The sequence below is a fragment of the Puma concolor genome, chromosome D3, assembly GCF_028749965.1.
Source record: "Puma concolor isolate L17-30 chromosome D3, mPumCon1.1.hap2, whole genome shotgun sequence".
NCBI classification, from domain to species: Eukaryota; Metazoa; Chordata; class Mammalia; order Carnivora; family Felidae; genus Puma; species Puma concolor.
In genome coordinates this window covers 7,179,484-7,199,392 of record NC_141678.1, presented here as the reverse complement: position 1 = coordinate 7,199,392, position 19,909 = coordinate 7,179,484, and the positions used below count along the sequence as shown (strand labels likewise).

Sequence of the window (19,909 nt, the reverse complement as noted above, 5' to 3'; positions counted from 1 at the left end):
GCCGTAAAAGGGGTTGGGTTTGTGTTCTCCCGCCAATTTAAACCTGTGGGCTAGAACCTGAAGAGATTAGGGACAGTTGTCGGGGGAAGGAAGCGGGGCGGTAAATTTGAGTGTTCTTCTTTAGTTTCTGCAGTTGCAGGTGAGGAGGGGGAAACGCGCTGCTGTAAAGACCTGGGGGTGGGTTCACGTCGAAGGAATAGCGGCCTCATCTCACCTCGGGGCGTTTTTCCCTCAAGACGCTGGCGGGAGAGAATTTGAAGCCGGTTCTTGCTGGTCTGTTGCCCAGCTGGGAGCACTTATGCATGGGGGCCTAATTGACACTTTTATTTCGTTTAATTTGCTAATCGGTTCTCCACCCGGAGTGACCTCAAATCGTTACTCGAATCAAGTCACTCGTCTGCTTAGTATCTTTTACCCTGCGGCACCGAGCATAAAAATCCAATCTTGAAGTCGAGGATTCGTTAGCTCCTGCACTGTTTCATTTTTGCTGTGGCCTGGCACCTGCCCCAGACTCGTTCCAGGCTCTGAGCCTGTGCATTCGGCCTGCGTCACTTTTCCCTCCGAGCTTTGCATAATTGGCTTCTTGCTCTTGGCCTTACACTCTCGGTAAGAACTCTTTCCCGTGTTTAGAAACGTCCTGTGACCGTAGCCTAAATCTTCCCTGTTTCCACCAATGAAAATAATAAGTCACCTAACACATAAGACTGAGTGCTTGCCGCGAACCAAGCCTTGTTCTGTGAATATTTAAAACTCCTCTAACAACCTTTGTGGGTAGGTACAACTATGTCTCTGTTACAGAGAATTGAGGAACAAAATCCAGGACGAGTGTCGTAAACATGAAGGAGCACCAAGTCAAAAATCATTCCTTCCCTGTGCTGTACATTCTGTAAATTTTAAAACCTATTTCTGCTAGCACTTATCCAAACAGTTGTAATTATTTGGAGGTTGTTCCCCACCAGCGATCGATCTAGGGATTGTTTTCCATCTTTGTATTTGATCCCATACATACGATGAGTTATATAGTCTTTGCTGATGAGATGTTCAAGCGACTGTCCTGGGGTTATATGTATACTCTTTGGTGCAGTCAGAAACCCAATCCAATTTTTCCCTTCTTATTTTCATTTACTGTACGTTACTGGAAACATTATAACAGACTTTTTTTTAAAGTTCAGCTGGAACCTTAACCATCCTTGGATATCCCAGATAGTCTGACTTCAGAGCTTCCACTATTCATTGCTATCCTGCTTAAAGGTTTATTTCAAATGAAAACTTGTTACAATTTCGAGCTAGGCACACAAAATACTAGAAGCTCTAGGATACATTGCTGAGATCAGATTTATGTTCCTAAACCAATACATTGTTCTCTAATGATAATCATAGGTGTAGTTCCATTTATCTTATTGGTCCAAAGTAGCTAGTGACTGCAGAAATAACACAAAGAGCAGTTTTCATTGGATTTATATATATATGTATACGTATACATATGTATGCATCTATATTTATAGGGACATATATATCTATATGTCCTTTTTGTTAAAACTTTTTGTTTCCCAAGGAACTGTGTTCTATGCAACAATATAATTTGTTCTCTTATTTTACATACTGTCCCAGGGAAAGTAGTGGTTCCTGACCCAGGAAGACAATCTCAGAAACATGTGGAATGATATTGAGTTGCTGACAAGTGATGATACAGGAAGCGGGTACCTAAGTGTTGGCTCAAGAAAAGAACATGGAACCGCTTTATATCAAGTTGATTTGCTAGCGAAGATCTCCTCTGAAAAGGTAATGATTATGATGCTATTTTCACTCAAAACGTTTTTGCTAAATACTTAGTAAGCCTAGTAGCCACATGGTAAATGTTCTGTAAATGCTGACAGCACTTTCTCGAGGAATCAAGTTTCAGTCTCACGTTACTGGAAATTTCCATCTGAATTCTCCCACTATTAAGTTCACTATTTCCAAAACTGAACATTTCATAGCTCTTCTTGACGTTTGGACATACAGAATGTATATAAAGTGATATAAAAAGTACCCACCACCAGCTCAGGAAATAAAACATTACCAGTAGAGTTGAAGCCCCTGAGGTCTCTTCCTTTTCCCATGCTCTCCCATACTCCACCCATGAGTTAAGCACACTGCTGAGGTTACATTTATCCTTTTCATGCATTTCTTTCTACGTTTCATTTTCTTCATTTATTTATTTAAAATTTTTTAAGTTTATTTTTATTTTTGAGACAGAGAGAACGAGTGTGCGCATGCAAGTGAGGGAGGGGGAAAGAGAGAGGGAGAGAGAATCGCAACCAGGCTGCACACTGACACTGTATAACTTGATGGCAGGGTTCAAACCCATGAACCACGAGATCATGACCTTAGCCGAAGTCAGACACATAACCCACTGAACCAACCAGGCACCCCTTTCCTCTTTTAATAATAATGCTACCATTCTCAGCCCAGGCTTGAAACCTTATTGTTTGAATCCTATAGAAAAACTTAGATTCTCCTTTTCAGTAATTTGCTTCTGATAAAGTATTTTTTTGTAAACAAAGGTTCTTTTTTTGTAGAGAAAGTACATCTGATTTTTTTCTCAGAGTATTATAGCCCAAGTTCCCTCCACTTTTCTTAGTCAATGTAATATTTCATTCTCTAAGAAAGAAGGTTTAAATGAAATGAAGAAGAGACAAATTATTAGAAAGAAGAGTTGCATTTTTTACGGCTTGAAAGGCAGGACCTCTTTCTGGGGACCTTACTCATAAACAGAGGAAATACTTCCTAACTCATTCTGTAAGTCCAGTATTACCCTAATATCCAAACTAGGCAAAGATATTATAAGAAAAGAAAACTGCAATATTTTTCTTGAATAGAAATGCAAAAATCCTCAACAAAATATTACCAAATTGAATTCAACAATATATAAAAAAAAAGTTACATACTGTGACCAAATAGGATTTATCCCAGGTATGCAAGGTTGCTTAGACATTCAAAAATCAATTAATGTTTAGGTGATGGTTGTAGTAATTACCACCTTATTTTGGTAATCATTTCGTAATACGTATCTATATTAAATCATCACGTTGTACACCTTAACCTTACACAATGTTAGATATAAATTGTATCTCAGTAAAGCTGGAAAAATCGGTGTAATGCTTCACATCAACAAACTATTCTTTGATAAAGAATATCTATAAAAAACTTACAGCTAATATCATACTTAGTGGTAAGAAACTAGAAACTTACCCAGTAAGATCAGACCAAGGCAAGGTATTCCTCTCACTACTTTCCAACATCATACTAGAAATGTCAGCTAATTCAATAAGACAAGAAAGAGAAAGAAGAGGCATACAGGAAGAAAGAAAGCAAGCTGTCTTGGTTTACACATGACTTGATTGTCTATGTAGAAAATCTGAAAAAACTCCTGAAACTAAAAAGCAATTATAGGGGTGCCTGGGTGGCTCAGTCGGTTAGTTAAGCATCCAACTTCAGCTCAGGTGATGATATCACGGTTTGTCGGTTTGTGGGTTCCAGCCCTGTGTCAGGCTCTGTGCTGACAGCTCAGAACCTGGAGCCTGCTTCAGATTCTGTGTCTCCCTCTCTCTCTGCCCCTTCCCTGTGCATGCACACTCTCTCTCTCTCTCTCTCAAAAATAAACATTAAAAAATAAATGAACAAAATAAAAATCAGTTATAGCAAGCTCGCAGGATATAAGGTTAATATGCAAAAGTCAGCTGCTTTCCTATATACCAGCAATAAACAAGAAGAATTTGAAATTAAAAACAATCCAAAATAATCTTTGTGACCTTGGATCAGGCAAAGCTTTGTTAGATATGATGTCATAGGGCGCCTGGGTGGCTCAGTTGGTTGAACATCCGACTTCAGCTCAGGTCATGATTTCACAGTTTGTGAGTTCCGGCCCCATGTCAGGCTCTGCGCTAACAGCTCAGAGCCTGGAGCCTGCTTCAGATTCTGTGTTTCCCTCTTACTGTGCCCCTTCCCCACTCATGGCACAGGCTCTCTCTCTTTCACTCTCTCAAAAAATACATAAACCTTAGGGGCGCCTGGGTGGCGCAGTCGGTTAAGCGTCCGACTTCAGCCAGGTCACGATCTCGCGGTCCGTGAGTTCGAGCCCCGCGTCAGGCTCGCATCAGGCTCTGGGCTGATGGCTCGGAGCCTGGAGCCTGTTTCCGATTCTGTGTCTCCCTCTCTCTCTGCCCCTCCCCCGTTCATGCTCTGTCTCTCTCTGTCCCAAAAATAAATAAACGTTGAAAAAAAAAATTTTTTTTAAAAAAATACATAAACCTTAAAAAAACAAAGCAATAACGGGATATCACTGCACACCTATCAGAATGGCCAGTATCAACAACACTGACAACACCCAATGCTGACAAGGATGTGGAACACCAGGAACTCTCATTCCATGCTGGTGGAAATGCAAAATGGTACAGCCCACTTTGGAAAACTTTGGGGCAGTTTCTTACAAAACGAAATTATTCTCATACCCTACAATCCAGCAGTTGGACCCCATGGTATTTACCCAAAGGAGTTGAAACTAGTATCTATACAAAACCTGCACATGGATGTTTATAGCAGCATTATTTAAAATTGGCAAAACTTGGAATCAACCAAGATACCCTTCAGTAGGTGAATAGATAAACTGGTACATCCAGACAATGAATTCTTATTCAGCACTAAAATAAATGAGCTATAAAGCCACAGAAAGGAGGAAACTTAAGTATCTATTACTAAGTGAAAGAAGTCAACCAAAGTGACATACTGTGTGATTCCAGTGATACGACATTTTGGAAAAGGTAAAAGTATGGACACAGTGGTAAGATCAGTAGTTATCAGGGGTTAGAGGTTGAGGGGAGGAGGGATGAACAGGCACAGCACAGGATATTTAGGGCACTGAAAATGTATAGTATAATAATGGTGGATATATGTCATTACACGTTTGTTTTGACCCACAGAATGTACAATAGGAAGAGTGGATTATAATATAAACTATGGACTCTGGGTGATGATGTGTCAATATAGGTTTTTCAGTTGTAACTAATGTACCAAATGGTGGGAGATGCTGATAATGGAGGAAGCTGTGCATATGTGGAGGCTGGGGATTTTTGGGAATTCTCTGTACCTTCCCTCAATTGTCCTGTGAACCTAAAACTACTCTTAAAAAATAAAGTCCTAAAAAAAAAGAGGAGGAGGAAGAAGAGCTATCCAAGCAGAGAGAATTGTATGGGTACGTCCCAGGAAGGTATTGCACGGTTCCTTCTTTGCAGTGCTTTGGGGTAACTTCTTGCTATCAGAAGAAGCAAATTAAAAGTATTGAGAAGCATCAGAATGTGGTGGCATTTTCAAGAATTTCACCTGGAAAAGGTGACTGTTGAAACAGGCCCAAAATGAACTGATTGGATTAAAACCCAGCCAAGGAAGATTAAGAACAGTTAACACTGATTGAGCGGATATTACATATGCAGGGCTATCTTCTGAGCCTTTACGCAAATTCAGTCATTTAATGCTCACACAGGCCAGTGTTGTAGGTACAGGAGAGTACAGAGGGGTCAGTTGAGGCATTTGCCCAAGATTGCTCAGCAAGTGATTGAGCACTGTCAACCACTGAGCTGTCCAACTGCTTCCAGAAACGTTTGTGTGCAGAGCTCCAAGTACCAGAAGCTGAAGACCGGAGACTCCTATTTGGCTTGCATAGTAATTTTTAAAATGTTGACTTGGCTGTCAATATTTAAAACTCAGAACATTTTGCACAAGGATCCAGTTTTCTGGTGTGGCCATACCAGAGTTGCATTTCCTCGGGGCTTTAATCTGACTGGTTCTGCTCTCTTTATTGTTGTCTGTGGGGGTGTGAGCCCTCCTGTTTGCATCCTTCGAGCCGTCATATCCCAGACACTGAGACCTTGCACCAGTCATGGCTTGTTTGTTTATTTTCATGCCTGCTGACTCCTTCAGGCATAAGATCCATCCTTAGGAAACAAAGACTTGCTCATGAGAATCCCTTGCCCTTTCTTAGCAGTCTTGGACTGTTTCCCTATTTTGGACTCTGAATGGATTGATATACCATAGAAAGAAAAGTTTGACTAATTAGATATATGGACTAAAAAAAAGAAGAAAAGTCTTTTCAAATTTTAAATGTAAGTGCTTGGGACTATGATGATACTCTTGGTAAGCATTGTTAAACTGTATAAAAACATTTTATTTTAGTCATGCTTTTCCCTCCCACAGGCCTCGTTAAATCCAAAGATACAAGCATGTAGCCTAAGTAACGGATTTATTATTGTAGTGGATCAATCAGTGATCCTGCTTGACAGTGTTTGTAGATTGCTTCAACTGCATCTTATATTTGGTAAGTCTAATGTAATGAAATAAAATAAATTGGAAGTCAGATATAGCTTTCTGCCAATTTCTACTGCATTGCCTTTTCTTTACTTCATTCTTTCTAAGACTTGAAATTGGACTATTTCAAGAAATTAATCTTGAATGCCTTTTTGTACAAAGAGTACTAGATGCAAGGGATCCTGAGATTAGCCCCTTCCTCAGTAAATCTAAAGGGTACATGTGAAACAAAATTGACTTTACTTGCCTGGTTTTTAAAATTAGAATTACTGTAGAAACCAGTTGAGCTCATTTGTGTTCACATTCCTGAATCTTGTACATAATTTCAATATCAAAACAGGTATTTGAATAGTTTTAGAATATATATAGCTGTGTAAAAAGTTTTTAAATTACTTATAAATTCTTCCTTGAGTTGAAGGACTTAAAGTATATGCAAATGTGGACGTAAGAATAAGGGACAAGTCAGTGAGTGTGCTGAAATATAGGTGAAAACATTGTGAATGCTTTTTCTGAAATTTTGAGTGGTGGTTGTTGAAGTGTTTGTTTAAGAACTTAGACAACAGAAAAAGTCAGGAGGTATGCATGTGAGAAGCCAATCCTGATCGCAGTATGGAGGCAAGGAACTCCTATTTTGTGGAATCTTAATGTATCTACCCTGAATGATCCACAACATTGACAGTTTCATCATGGAGTAGTGGGCTGTGTTAACATGTAATACACTTGTAGAAAGTGTTTATGTCTTATCTTATCCACAAGGGCTATCCTGAGGGCTCCAGTCAGTGTTGCAACATGCATGGCTCTTCCAAACTATCTTTTCCTGCTCTACCTTTTCTTTTTGCCAGAAAATTTACCACCTTCTTACATATCATGTAATTTATTATGCTCTAATTGTTTACCATGTATTTCTGCCTTGGGACTGAGCTCCATGAAGGTGGGACTCTTTTGTTACTATTCTTAGATATATGCAAAAGACCTAGGCCATTGCTTAGCATGCAGTAAGTGCTCAGTAAATCTTTGTTCACTGAATACAAGAGTAACATTTTAAAAAAAATTTTTTTTAGTTTATTTATCTGAGAAAGTGAGAATGTACAAGCAGGGGAGGGGCAGAGAAAGAGAGAGGAGACAGAGAGAATCCCAAGCAAGCTCTGCACTGCCAGTGCGGAGCCCAATGCAGGGCTCAGACTCACAAACTGTGAGATCATGACCTGAGCCTAAGTCAGACACTTAACCAACTGAGCCATCCAGGTGCCCCACATTTATTTTATTTTATTTTATTTTATTTTATTTTATTTTATTTTATTTTATTTTATTTTATTTATTTTTTAAATAATTTATTGTCAAGTTAGCTTACATACAGATACAGTGTATACAGTGTAGTCTTGTCTTCAGTAATAGATTCCTGTGATTCATCTCTTACATAGAATACCCAGTGCTCATCCCAGCAAATGCCCTCCTCAATGCCCATGCCCCATTTTCACTGCCTCCTCACCCTCAACCCCTCCCCTCCACATTCTTTTTTAATCACCACCTTTTGGAAGTATTTAAGAGAAACTTGAATAGTTGGCTTTTAATGACAAAATTTGCAAATTTCTTGCATTGATTGAAAATAAATGTTTTTGAAGGAAGCTTATAACTTTTTGTTTTTTAGTGCAAAAAGATGGTTTTATTAAAGCAAGAGGACAGGACCTGTGGGCAGAAAGAGTTGTGGGAAGCTTGTAACTTTGATTTGAAATTTTCAGATACTGAAGTGGATGTAGTTGGCCTATGTCAAGAAGGAAAGTTTCTTTTGGTTGGGGAGAGAAGCGGCAACTTACATCTTATTCACGTAACATCGAAGCAAACATTACTCACTAATGTAAGACCCTGTTAATGTTTTTCTTTTTGTTACCTAAATTGAAATTATCTCTTAGACAACGAAAACTAATAAACCGTTGCTTAATTTGTGCTTTAAATGGAAAAAATAATGTTCTTTACATGAAATTTTAAGAATCATACCTCAGAAACATGAAGTAAACGCAAAATTTAAAAATTAAGACTTGAAGATAGTATGCTTGTCCAAAATAGTTTTCCACTTCAAAATTAAAATGTTTGGAACATAGGCAGAATTATTGCTAATAATAATTGATAACCCTGGGCTTTAGAGAATATAACCCTTATAACCCTATAATTGTGTTTTCTGAGTTTAATCTTATCATTTGAAATGAATTTGCAATTAGGCTTTTATTCAGAAAGCTAATGATGAAAATCAGCGTACTTACCGGAATCTTGTTATTGAGAAAGACGGTTCAAGTGAAGGTAAGTTTTTTGAATATTTTTTAATGCTCTCTGACTAATATCCAATCAAAAAATCAACTTTATAGTTAATAAATTACATGACTCTATTTTTATGCTTTTTATACAATGTTAAATTTTCTAGTGATTCAAGTAATATTATTGTAAGAAATAAGTTTTTTATTTTAGTCCTTTTCAGAGGTTTAAATGTTCTTCTCTTAAATATAATATTCTAAACTCATTTTTACCATTTTGAGAATTCTATAGATTACCAAGGAGAATTATATTCTTTTAAAATGTTTTTGTAGGTTTTAGCATATTTATCATATTTTTATTTCAACAAATGTTAACTATACTTAATTTATTTCAATATATCTAAGATTCTTTTTTCTTTTTTTTTGGCAAATGAACTTTGATTTATAAAGTTTCAAGGAAGTTAACATTGTTTTTGCGAATAACAGTTCTTTGTAAATAAGCTTTATCTGTATCATTAGTATATTATTTGATGATTAGAATTTAAATGAGCAAATTGACATATTTTTAAGCTAGGTCCAAACACTGGCTTAAATTTCATATCCACACACCTTTTAGAGAAACTGGTTTGATTTTCCTTCAATAGGTACCTATTATATGCTGCTGCTTACAAACAGTGGATTTTTTTGTATTACAAACCTTCAGCTTGCAAAAATTCAACAAGGTAAGTAATGGATTTTTCTTATTATTGATTTGCAGCAATATTTCTTATTAGTTTTGGAGTAAAATTTTATTTTTTTATTTTATTTTTTTTATTATTTAAAAAAAAAAATTTTTTTTTTTAACGTTTATTTATTTTTGAGACAGAGAGAGACAGAGCATGAACGGGGGAGGGGCAGAGAGAGAGGGAGACACAGAATTGGAAGCAGGCTCCAGGCTCTGAGCCATCAGCCCAGAGCCCGACTTGGGGCTTGAACTCACGGACCGCAAGATCGTGACCTGAGCTGAAGTCGGACGCCCAACCGACTGAGCCACCCAGGCGCCACTTGGGGTAAAATTTTAAATATTTTCTTTAAGAATATTATTTTAGGGGCCACCTGGATGGCTCCATCGGTTAAGCATCCAACTCTTGATTTCAGTTCAGGTCATGATCTTACAGTTCATGAGTTCAAGGCCTGTATCAGGCTCTGTGCTAAGGATTCTCTCTCTGCCTCTCTCCCCTGTCTCTCTCTCACAAAATAAATAAATATTTTTTTAAAAAAGAGAGAGGGTGCCTGGGTGGCTCAGTCGGTTAAGTGTCTGACTTCAGCACAGGTCCTGATCTCACAGTTTGTGAGTTTGAGCCCCAGATTGGGCTCTCTGCTGTCAGTGTGGAGCCTGCTTTGGATCTTCTGTCTCCCTCTCTCTGCCCCTCCCCTGCTCTCTCTCTCAAAAATAAATAAACATTAAAAAAAAGAGAGAATATTATTTTAGTTTCATTAGATTCTATGATACTGCATATACTTTTTTTTAAGTATTCATATTATGTTTCTCCATTATGAGGGCTGCAACAGAATCTGAGGAAATGTACTTTGTTTATAGCCTTTAAGGGGTTTATAGCTTAGCTGGGGAGATAAGACACACACTAGCATAATAATAAATGCTCTTTGATGGAAAGAATGAACCTGGAAACTGAAGTGACCGTATAAACATGTTAACAATAACAGACAATAATTCATAGTATGTGCTAAGTGAATGGATGGACCATACATTCCTCTGAGCTGGGAAAGGTTAAGGAATTAGTTCAGAGCATGTGTTCAGCAAGTTCCTTAAATAATCTGTGTTCCAAGAACATACAAGGTCCTGGGGATACTACAAGACATAGTTCTTCATAGTGTAATGAAGAAGCCAGACAAGTAAAAGAGCTCTACCAAAATGGTGTGCAAAGTGATGAAGACTTTACAGGTAGGACTTCAGAGCTTGGATAGAAGAGTTGGAGCAGGAAGAAGACCCTCTTAGGAGGGAGAAACATGATAAGGGAAGGTATGGAGAAGCATCCCAGGGACAAAAAGGCAGCCTGGCTGGTGTCCTGACTATGACATATTGTCACAGTTTATATCAGTGGTCAAGGGCAAAACTGAAAAGTCAACATTTCTTTATTAGTTTCTGACCTGTGTTCTTCTCACTAGATTGTATGTAATTTTGACTTAACACACAAGGGTGACTTGTGTGTATTTCATAGGTTAATACTATAAATTTAGTCTTTCTCCTTTCATACAGCAATTGAGAATGTAGACTTCAACACAGCAAAAAAGGTAAGAAAACAAAACCACATTGTCTTGTTGATTCTTATATTTAATATAAGTTTGGGGAGAGTGTTTCTGGATATTGTCTAGTGGCTAATGTTTTAGGAATTAGTGTGATCTAACATTTTAATAACATTTCCATTTTAAAATGCATTTATAGGAGCACCTGGCTGGCTCCTTTGATGGAATATGCAACTCTTGGTCTCGGGGTTGTGAGTTCAAGCCCCATGTTGGGTATAGAGATTACTTAATAAAATCTTAGGGGTGCCAGAGTGGCTCAGTTGGTTAAGTGTCCGACTTCAGCTCAGGTCATGATCTTGCGGTTTGTGGGTTCAAGCCCCATATCAGGCTCTGTGCTGACAGCTCAGAGCCTGGAGTCTGCTTTGGATTCTGTGTGTCCTTCTCTTTCTGCTCCTCTTCCACTCGCTCTCTGCCTCTCAAAAATGTAAACGTTTAAAAAAATTTTTTTTAATAAAATCTTAAAAAAAGTATCTTGGGCCCACTGGGTAGCTCAGTCAGTTGAGCATCCAGCTCTTGATTTCGGCTCAGGTATTCCCAAGGTCATAAGATCCCTGTGTTGGGCTCCATGCTAAGCATGGAGCCTGCTTAAGAATCTCCCTCTCCTTCTCTCTATGCACCCCCAACTTGTGTGCTCTCTCTCTCTCTCTCAAAATAAAAAAATAAAAATAAAGCCTTTCAAAAAAAAAAGATATCTATTTAAAAAAAACAGGAGCTCCTGGGTGGCTCAGTTGGTTGGATATCTGGCTCTTGATTTCAGCTGGGTTCGAGCCCTGTGTCATGCTCTGCGCTGACAGTGCAGAGCTTGATTGAGATTCTCTTTGTCTCTCTCTGCCCCTTCCCTGCTTGCACTCTCATTCCATCTTTCAAAATAAATAAACTTAGAAAATAAAACAAACAAAAAAAGTAAAAATGCATTTATAACAGATGGATTTAATTCATTTTTATCTTTCCAAGGAATTTCGACGGTGGAGCATATATATAACATTCTTATTTTTTTTTAATTTTGCAGTTACAAGGACAAATCAAGTCCAGTTTTATTTCTACTGAAAATTACCATACTCTTGGTTGTCTCAATCTTGTGGCTGGAGATTTAGCCAGTGAAATTCCTGTGATAATTGGGGTAATTCTTTCTATAAAATTTTAGTTTTTTGCTTCAGAAGTGTTTCTTCATTAACATAGTTTTGGTTAAATTACAAATTAATTTGTAATATATTAACAGAAGCAGGGAAATTATAAAATTAAGGTCATAAAATTAATTCAGTAAGTATACCTAAGTTTCTCTGTTGGAAAATATTGCATCTTTATTTTTACTAGTTTCTTCCTGAAATTTAGCATTTCTTTCAATTATGAGTCTAGATAAAAACAACAACAAAAATCTAATTATATTCAAGAAGTAGGCAAAAATTCAACATAATTATAGCATTTACAATGTTTTTACCTACGAAATTTGTATTTCACATTAAGAAGCAGGCACATTTGTCTATTCTGTGTATCTGGTTCAATATTTCATTAGGGTTTCAAATGATTTAATATTTATAAATTTTTTAAAAAAAAGTTATGGTTACTTTAATGAAAATACTTAATCAGAAACTATATCTCATACTACTGGAGGAGGTCTTAAAGTTTACCCCATGTCTTTGGAGTGAGTTGCCTGAATATGCCCACTCCTTATTAAATATTCACGTGATAACAGTGAACAGCAAACTTTGCTGTTCTTGCCATCCTGTTCTGTTGAAGGCAATCTAAGAGGGGAACTGGAAGATAAAACGCTAGTTGGGCTTGAGTACATAAGTATATTCTGAAATATGTAATGTGTACCACTTGGGTGTTTCTGCTTTGAGGAGAATTCAGATCTAAGAACGAAATTTGCAATTGATGTGCTATTTTACCTCTGTAGGGAACTGGTAATTGTGCATTCTCAAAATGGGAACCAGACTCTTCCAAGAAAGGAATGACAGTTAAGAATGTTCTTGATGCACAGATTATTAAAGGTAAAATAAGTTCATGAAACTACTTGGGGTCAACAGTAGCAAGTTTTAATTTTCAGGTCAGTATCATCCTGAGTCTGGCAAACAGGCCATTTTACCTTACTGCTCTTTGAAACACGCCAGGTTAGTTAGATAATTGTCCATGTATGCTTGACATGTTGCAGTTTTTACTCTTCATTTTAGGAGATTTTACATTTTAGTGGTCATCTAAAAATACATAGAGGCAGGAGCACCTGGGTGGCTCAGTCAGTTAAGCGTCTCACTCCTGGTTTCAGCTCAGGTCACGATCCCGTGGTTTCATGACTTCAAGCCTGGCGTCAGGTTCTGGGCTGGAAGCCCAGAGCCTGCTTGGGATTCTTACTCTCCCTCTTTCTCTGCCCCTCCCCCACTCATGCTATTTCCATTTCTCTCAAAATAAAGTTAAAATATATATACGTATACATGTAGACACATATGTATATATATATATATATGAAGAAGCGAATGTGAGAATGCAAACTTTAGTTGTAGTAGATCTGCCTTTCCATAAACATGATAGTTTATTATTTAAATGTGGCTATCTGTAATACAGAAATGTAGTTCTTACACACCTTGCTTTCTCTTTTGTAGGTGCAAAGAAGTTCCAGTTGATAGACAATCTACTTTTTGTTCTTGATACTGATGTATGTTTCTGATATTTCTCCTTCAATGTTTTCACTTGGTATTATGTGGTATTTGTCATACTTAACAAAGATGAGGACTTTAAGTGGGGTGGATTACTATCTGGTGTGCTATGCTTTATTTCAGTACATAAATCAAAAAGATCCTACAATGTAAGATACTGAAATATCATTAAGAAGATGTATCCGTGAAATGTCTCCTTTTGCAGAATGTGCTGAGCTTGTGGGATATTTACACTCTGACTCCCATATGGAACTGGCCCTCTCTTCACATTGAAGAGTTTCTTCTTACCACAGAAGCAGAGTCTCCTTCATCAGTCACGTGGTACATTATGACGCTAGTAGTGTTTCCTTTCTTTTAGAATCAGCCTTCTTTTTTTATTTTTTTTTAAAATTTTTTTTTTTTTTCAACGTTTTTATTTTATTTTTGGGACAGAGAGAGACAGAGCATGAACGGGGGAGGAGCAGAGAGAGGGAGACACAGAATCGGAAACAGGCTCCAGGCTCTGAGCCATCAGCCCAGAGCCTGATGCGGGGCTCGAACTCACGGACCGCGAGATCGTGACCTGGCTGAAGTCGGACGCTTAACCGACTGCGCCACCCAGGCGCCCCTAGAATCAGCCTTCTTGATCATTGATTATGTATTACATTCTAACTAACTCTGGACAGACTGACAGGGTAAGGATCATTCCATTGCTGGCCAGATTCATTGAGAACAAATAGGTAGTTCAAACCTCCAAGTGGTTGTGTTAGAAAGAGTGTTAATCTGGGCTATAAACGTGAAGAAACCAGGTTCAGTGTCTTGGTGGGAATCAATTTTAACCTTTAAGAATACCCCTTTGAGGGGCGCCTGGGTGGCGCAGTCGGTTAAGCGTCCGACTTCAGCCAGGTCACGATCTCGCGGTCCGTGAGTTCGAGCCCCGCGTCGGGCTCTGGGCTGATGGCTCAGAGCCTGGAGCCTGTTTCCGATTCTGTGTCTCCCTCTCTCTCTGCCCCTCCCCTGTTCATGCTCTGTCTCTCTCTGTCCCAAAAATAAATAAACATTGAAAAAAAATTTAAAAAAAAAAAAAAAAAAAGAATACCCCTTTGACTTAGCTTCTATGTAGCGATTGGCAAAGCTTATTTTATTCACTTAAAGCTTCTTTTCTCTTTTAGGCAAGGGATTACAAATCTCAAATTAGTGGCTCTGACAATTACTGCTGATAAGGTATTGGAAGATTTTATTTCACATTTGTCCATATTATCTGTTAGAAATAGCATTAACTAATATGAAAGTAGTTAAGTAGTGCCCACTTGACAAATCAGAAATAATCCTGCAGAGTTCTTTTTCCTCATAAAAAAATGGATATGTCTCAGCTCCCCAATAAAAAAAATATTTTTTAATCTTTATTTATTTTTGAGAGAGAGAGAGAGACAGTATGAGCAGGGGAGGAACAGAGAGAGACACACACACAGAATCTGAAGCAGGCTCCAGGCTCTAGGCTCTGAGCGTGAGCACAAAGCCCAACACGGGGCTCGAACTCAGGAACCCTGAGATCATGACCTGAGCTGAAGTTGGGTGCTGAACTGACTGAGCCATCCAGGCACGCCTCAGCTCCCTATTTTAAGTGGAGCATTGCTGGGGCGCCTGGGTGGCGCAGTCGGTTAAGCGGCCGACTTCAGCCAGGTCACGATCTCGCGGTCCGTGAGTTCGAGCCCCGCGTCGGGCTCTGGGCTGATGGCTCAGAGCCTGGAGCCTGTTTCCGATTCTGTGTCTCCCTCTCTCTCTGCCCCTCCCCCGTTCATGCTCTGTCTCTCTCTGTCCCAAAAAAATAAATAAACGTTAAAAAAAAAAAAAAATTTAAATGGAGCATTGCAGGATTAAAAATATCTACAAGGGGGTGCTTTGGTGGCTCAGTCAAATGTCCAACTCTTGATTTCGGCTCAGGGCATGATCTCACAGCTCGTGAGTTTGAGCCCCATGTCGGGCTCTGCACTGATGGTGTGGAGCCTGCTTGGGATTCTCTCTCTCCCTCTCTCTCCCACTCCCCTGCTCACTCTTCCTCAAAAATAAATAAGCTTTAAAAAATATATATCCACAAGAAAATGTTCATTAGAGTGACTCATACAGTTCTGGTACTGAGGAATTACATGCATCCTAAATACAAATTGTAGAATGAACACCAGATGTACAGTTTTTTATTCAACAGATTTGAAAGGTGGAATAGAGCATAATTTTATATGTAACATTTAAATAATACAGCAGTGGTCTTTGTTATAAAATTGTTTTTGCATTTAGTTTTGTACTAAGTGTTTTAATCTAGCCACTTGATATAAAGTGCTATCTTATCCTTGTAGGTTTATATGACCTACTAAATTAATTGCTCTTCTCTTTTTCTTAGATGAAAAATCTCGTGGTTTATTCATTACCTATGATGGAAATACTGTATTCTTTGGAAGTATCTAGCGTTTCATCTCTGGTCCAGTCAGGAATTAGCACAGTAAGTTGATGTGTATTTTGTACTTTATAATAAAAAAAATTAAGAATAAGCTAAGGGGTGCCTGGCTGACTGAGAAGAGCATTCGACCCTTGATCTTCGGGTTGTAAGTTTGAGCTCCACACTGGATGTAGAGATACTTAAATAAATAAAAACTTAAAACAAACTAAGCATGAGTGGAACTGGTGTAATACCTGAATAGAGCTCAGGTTTATAACTATATTTGTTGTTACCAGAGGTTCTCAAATATACTTGCCCAAACCAAGTCTTCATGTAAGAAAAAGAAAAGCATATTAATCAAATGAAACCTGAACCATCTGCTTATTCAGTTTTCTTGTGTCTCCACAGGAAATATGAATGATAAGCAATTTGGGCGGAGGGTCATTGCTTTTACTGATTTATCTTTTAATTTTAATCTTTCAAAAAACATTTTACTACATTTGTTTCGTGTCTTCACACACAGATGCACACATATGCACACACACAGACACACTATATTTTTCCAAACTATTTGGAATTTACTTGCAGACATCATGGCCTGTTACCCCTAAATGCGTCAGCAGGTCTCTCCTGAGAATAAGGGCATTTTTCTATAATACCGGTATTAAATTTAACATTAATACAACACTGTTCCAAAATACACCATCCAGATCCAAATTTTACCAATTGTGCCAATTACTTTAAAGCTGTTTTTTTGTTTTGTTTTATTTTTGTTTTTTCCTTAATCCAGGATCTAATCAAGCATCATATATGGAATTCTGTTGTCATGGTCACATGGTCTACTATAATGTGCAATAGTTCCTTAGTCTTTTTTTTCAAGACATTGACATTTCCAAATCCTAGCCTGTTGTGTTGTACAGTGTCCCTCTATTTGGATTTGTCTGGTTATTGCATCATAATTAGACACATGCTGAGCTTTCTTGACAAGGATACCACATAGGTTATACTGTATTCAGCTGTGTCATGTTAAGGGGCTTATGTCCATTTGTCCTATTACTGATGATGATAAATGTGATTACTTGGTTAAGGCAGTTTTGCCAGATTTCTCCACCGTAGAGGTGCTTTTTCTCCTTCGTAATTGCTAAGTAAATTCTCTGGTATTTTTTTGAAACTATGGAATATCTTTTTTCCCAACAGTTTTTCACAGTGAGTTTAGAATCCATTGATGAATAATTCTCACCTAAACCAGTTGTTACCTTAGTAACTAAAATGAATTATTTAAAAAATTTTTTTTTCAAAGTTTATTTATTTAGAGAGATACAGGGACAGCGTGAGTGGGAGAGGGGTAGAGAGAGAGGGAGAGAGAGAGAATCCCAATCAGGACCTGCGCTGTCATCACAGAGCCCCCTGTGGGGCCTGAACCCATGAAACCCTGAGATCATAACCTGAGCTGATACCAAGAGTCAGACGCTTAACTGACTGAGCCACCCAGGTGCCCCTAAAATGAATTATTTCTATGTTTCAGTTTTAAACTTTTTTTTTTTTTTTATTGTTGTAGGATACCATATACCTTTTGGAAGGAATTTGCAAAAATGATTCAAAGTAGGTCGTATTTTGTTTTATTAAATAAGTCGTTAAATAGCAGCTATGTTACAATTTACTTATTAATACTATTAATTCATTCACCCTGAAAACTTTTTTCAGACTATCTGAAGATTCAGTCTCTGTTGTAGTACTCAGGTGTCTTACAGAAGCTTTACCAGAAAACAGGTAACTTCTCATATTCTTTTAAGCCTTACCCCTTAATGATAACCTTAAATTCCCTGATTAATAAAGATTTCACTGAAATTTGTTTTTCACTTCATCAGATTGAGTCGGTTACTTCACAAACACAGATTTGCTGAAGCCGAGAGCTTTGCTATTCAGTTTGGACTAGATGTTGAGGTAATCATGAATTCATTTGTTTATCAAACGAGCATTTCTTCATGTAGTAGAGACTGGGGAGACAGACATGTAAGGCGTAATTGCAATTTAGTATGATCAGTCCTATGATTAAGATATGACCGAAGTAGGCTAGGAATTCAAAGGAGAGATGGAGATATACTGGGGCAGAAAGACTTCACAGAGATCATTTTATGTCAGATCTTGATGATGTTCCTGATAGTCCAGGGGAAGGTAGGGAATACTAGGTGTAAGGACAGCATAAGTAAAGTGAGGGAGGCGTACAGGGCTTCCAGGAACTCCCCAGTAATTAGGTAAGAGTAGAATGTAGGTTATACACACCATGCAGTAAAAGGAACTGATAATGGAGAACTAGGTGATCAGAGCATGGGGAGCCTTGTGTGTGTTGCAGAGGATTTAGGTTGTGTTCTGCAGGTGATAGGGAGCTAATACAAGTGTCCTGATTAGATTGTCACTTTGTAAAGCTGGAGAATTGTTTGGAAAGGGGCAGACTAGAGGTGTGAAGACCAGTTGGGAGACTGAACAGCTTTCTGTGGGAGACCGAACTAGTGCAGTGAGGTGGAGATGTACAAGAGGGAGGTCTGACATGAGAGGCACAGGGAAGGTGGAATCAGTGGGACTGGTGATCAAACATAGGGAGGGACAGATGTAGGGATTGGACTGGCGGGACTCTGTCTCAGCATACTTGTGGGATGGGGACGGCACTCCCTAAAATGAGAAATATGTGTGGAAGAGCAGGTAGTGGTAAAAGATGAAGGATCTGCTTTATAAAAACTGGAAACGAGCCTTTCTGGTAGGAGGTTGGAGAGTGATCTTAGCTGAATTTAGAGGTAGGTAACAACAGGGGATGCCTCAGACCACTTGGGAAGAATGTGTAGGGTAGAGAGATCTCATGTCAGGATGAGATCCAGGGGTACCAGCATGTGGGAAGTTGAGGAAGAAGGGCTGTATACATATTTGGGAAGAAATAAAGGAGGAAAACCACAAGAATGTATGATTATAGATAGAAGTCAAGGAAAGAGAAACTTTAGAGTCTAGTGCAAAGTGATCAACAGTTTCAAATACTGCAGATAAGATCAAGTGTTAAGGGGCGGGCTCCTGGGTGGTTCAGTCGATTAAGTGTCCAACTTCGGCTCAGGTTGTTGAACTACTACTGACTCTTGATTTCAGGTCAGGTCATGATCTTAGGGTCGTGGGATCAAACCTGTGTTGGGCTCCATGCTTACAATTCTCTCTTTCTCTCTCTGTCTCTGTCTTTCCCCCTCTACTCCTCTCCCCTGCTTGCACTCTCTCTCTCTCAAAAAATAAAAAATAAGTAAATATAAAAATAAAAGATGACCACACAATTATGTTGCATGTCTAGTTTTCTAAGTTTGTCAAAGGTTCTTTAGCAGCTAGAAATAGCATGAGTTAGAAATACCCAAAACTTCAGGTTCCTTTTTTATAAACCAAATACCAACTTTGATTCTCTAATTCTGAAAGCTAAAAATGATAAGAAAGCACAGTTTCTCTACTTCTGTTTCTCCACTCCCTGAAAAACTTTCACTGATTTTTTATTCTGTTCACTTTTTAATTTTACTGTTATTTTTATTTATTTTATTTTTTTAATGTTTTATTTATTTTTGAGAGAGAGAGAGAGAGAGGCAGAATATAAGCAGGGGTGGGACAGAGAGAGAGGGAGACACAGAATCTGAAGAAGGCTTCAGGCTCTGAGCTGTCAGCACAGAGCCCGATGCGTGGCTCGAACTCGTGAACCGCGAGATCATGACCTGAACTGAAGTTGGACACTCAACTGACTGAGCCACCCAGACGCCCCACATTTTTTTATTATTTTTAAAGTAATCTCTATGTCCAATGTGGGTCTCGAACTCACGACCCCAAGACTGAGTCACAGGCTCTACTGACTGAGCCAGCCAGGCACCCCCATTCGCTTTTTTAAAAAATAGTTATTGCGGGGCGCCTGGGTGGCTTGGTTGGTTAAGCGTCCGACT

At 38.4% G+C, this 19,909-nt stretch overlaps 1 protein-coding gene across 1 annotated transcript in view; it reads left to right on the top strand.

Moving 5' to 3' along the window:
- The first annotated feature begins 11 nt into the window (after positions 1-11).
- Positions 12-19,909, top strand: part of KNTC1 (kinetochore associated 1) — a 76,962-nt gene continuing 57,064 nt past the window's right edge. Inside the window, exons 1-16 of the mRNA XM_025933242.2 lie at positions 12-139; positions 1,612-1,782; positions 6,232-6,352; positions 8,082-8,197; positions 8,559-8,637; positions 9,233-9,310; positions 10,846-10,880; positions 11,902-12,012; positions 12,790-12,883; positions 13,490-13,542; positions 13,749-13,864; positions 14,695-14,746; positions 15,921-16,019; positions 17,515-17,558; positions 17,661-17,726; positions 17,825-17,900. Coding sequence (XP_025789027.1) covers positions 1,654-1,782; positions 6,232-6,352; positions 8,082-8,197; positions 8,559-8,637; positions 9,233-9,310; positions 10,846-10,880; positions 11,902-12,012; positions 12,790-12,883; positions 13,490-13,542; positions 13,749-13,864; positions 14,695-14,746; positions 15,921-16,019; positions 17,515-17,558; positions 17,661-17,726; positions 17,825-17,900 — 1,269 coding nt within the window. The 5' untranslated portion in view covers positions 12-139; positions 1,612-1,653. The remainder of the gene's footprint in view (positions 140-1,611; positions 1,783-6,231; positions 6,353-8,081; positions 8,198-8,558; positions 8,638-9,232; positions 9,311-10,845; positions 10,881-11,901; positions 12,013-12,789; positions 12,884-13,489; positions 13,543-13,748; positions 13,865-14,694; positions 14,747-15,920; positions 16,020-17,514; positions 17,559-17,660; positions 17,727-17,824; positions 17,901-19,909) is intronic.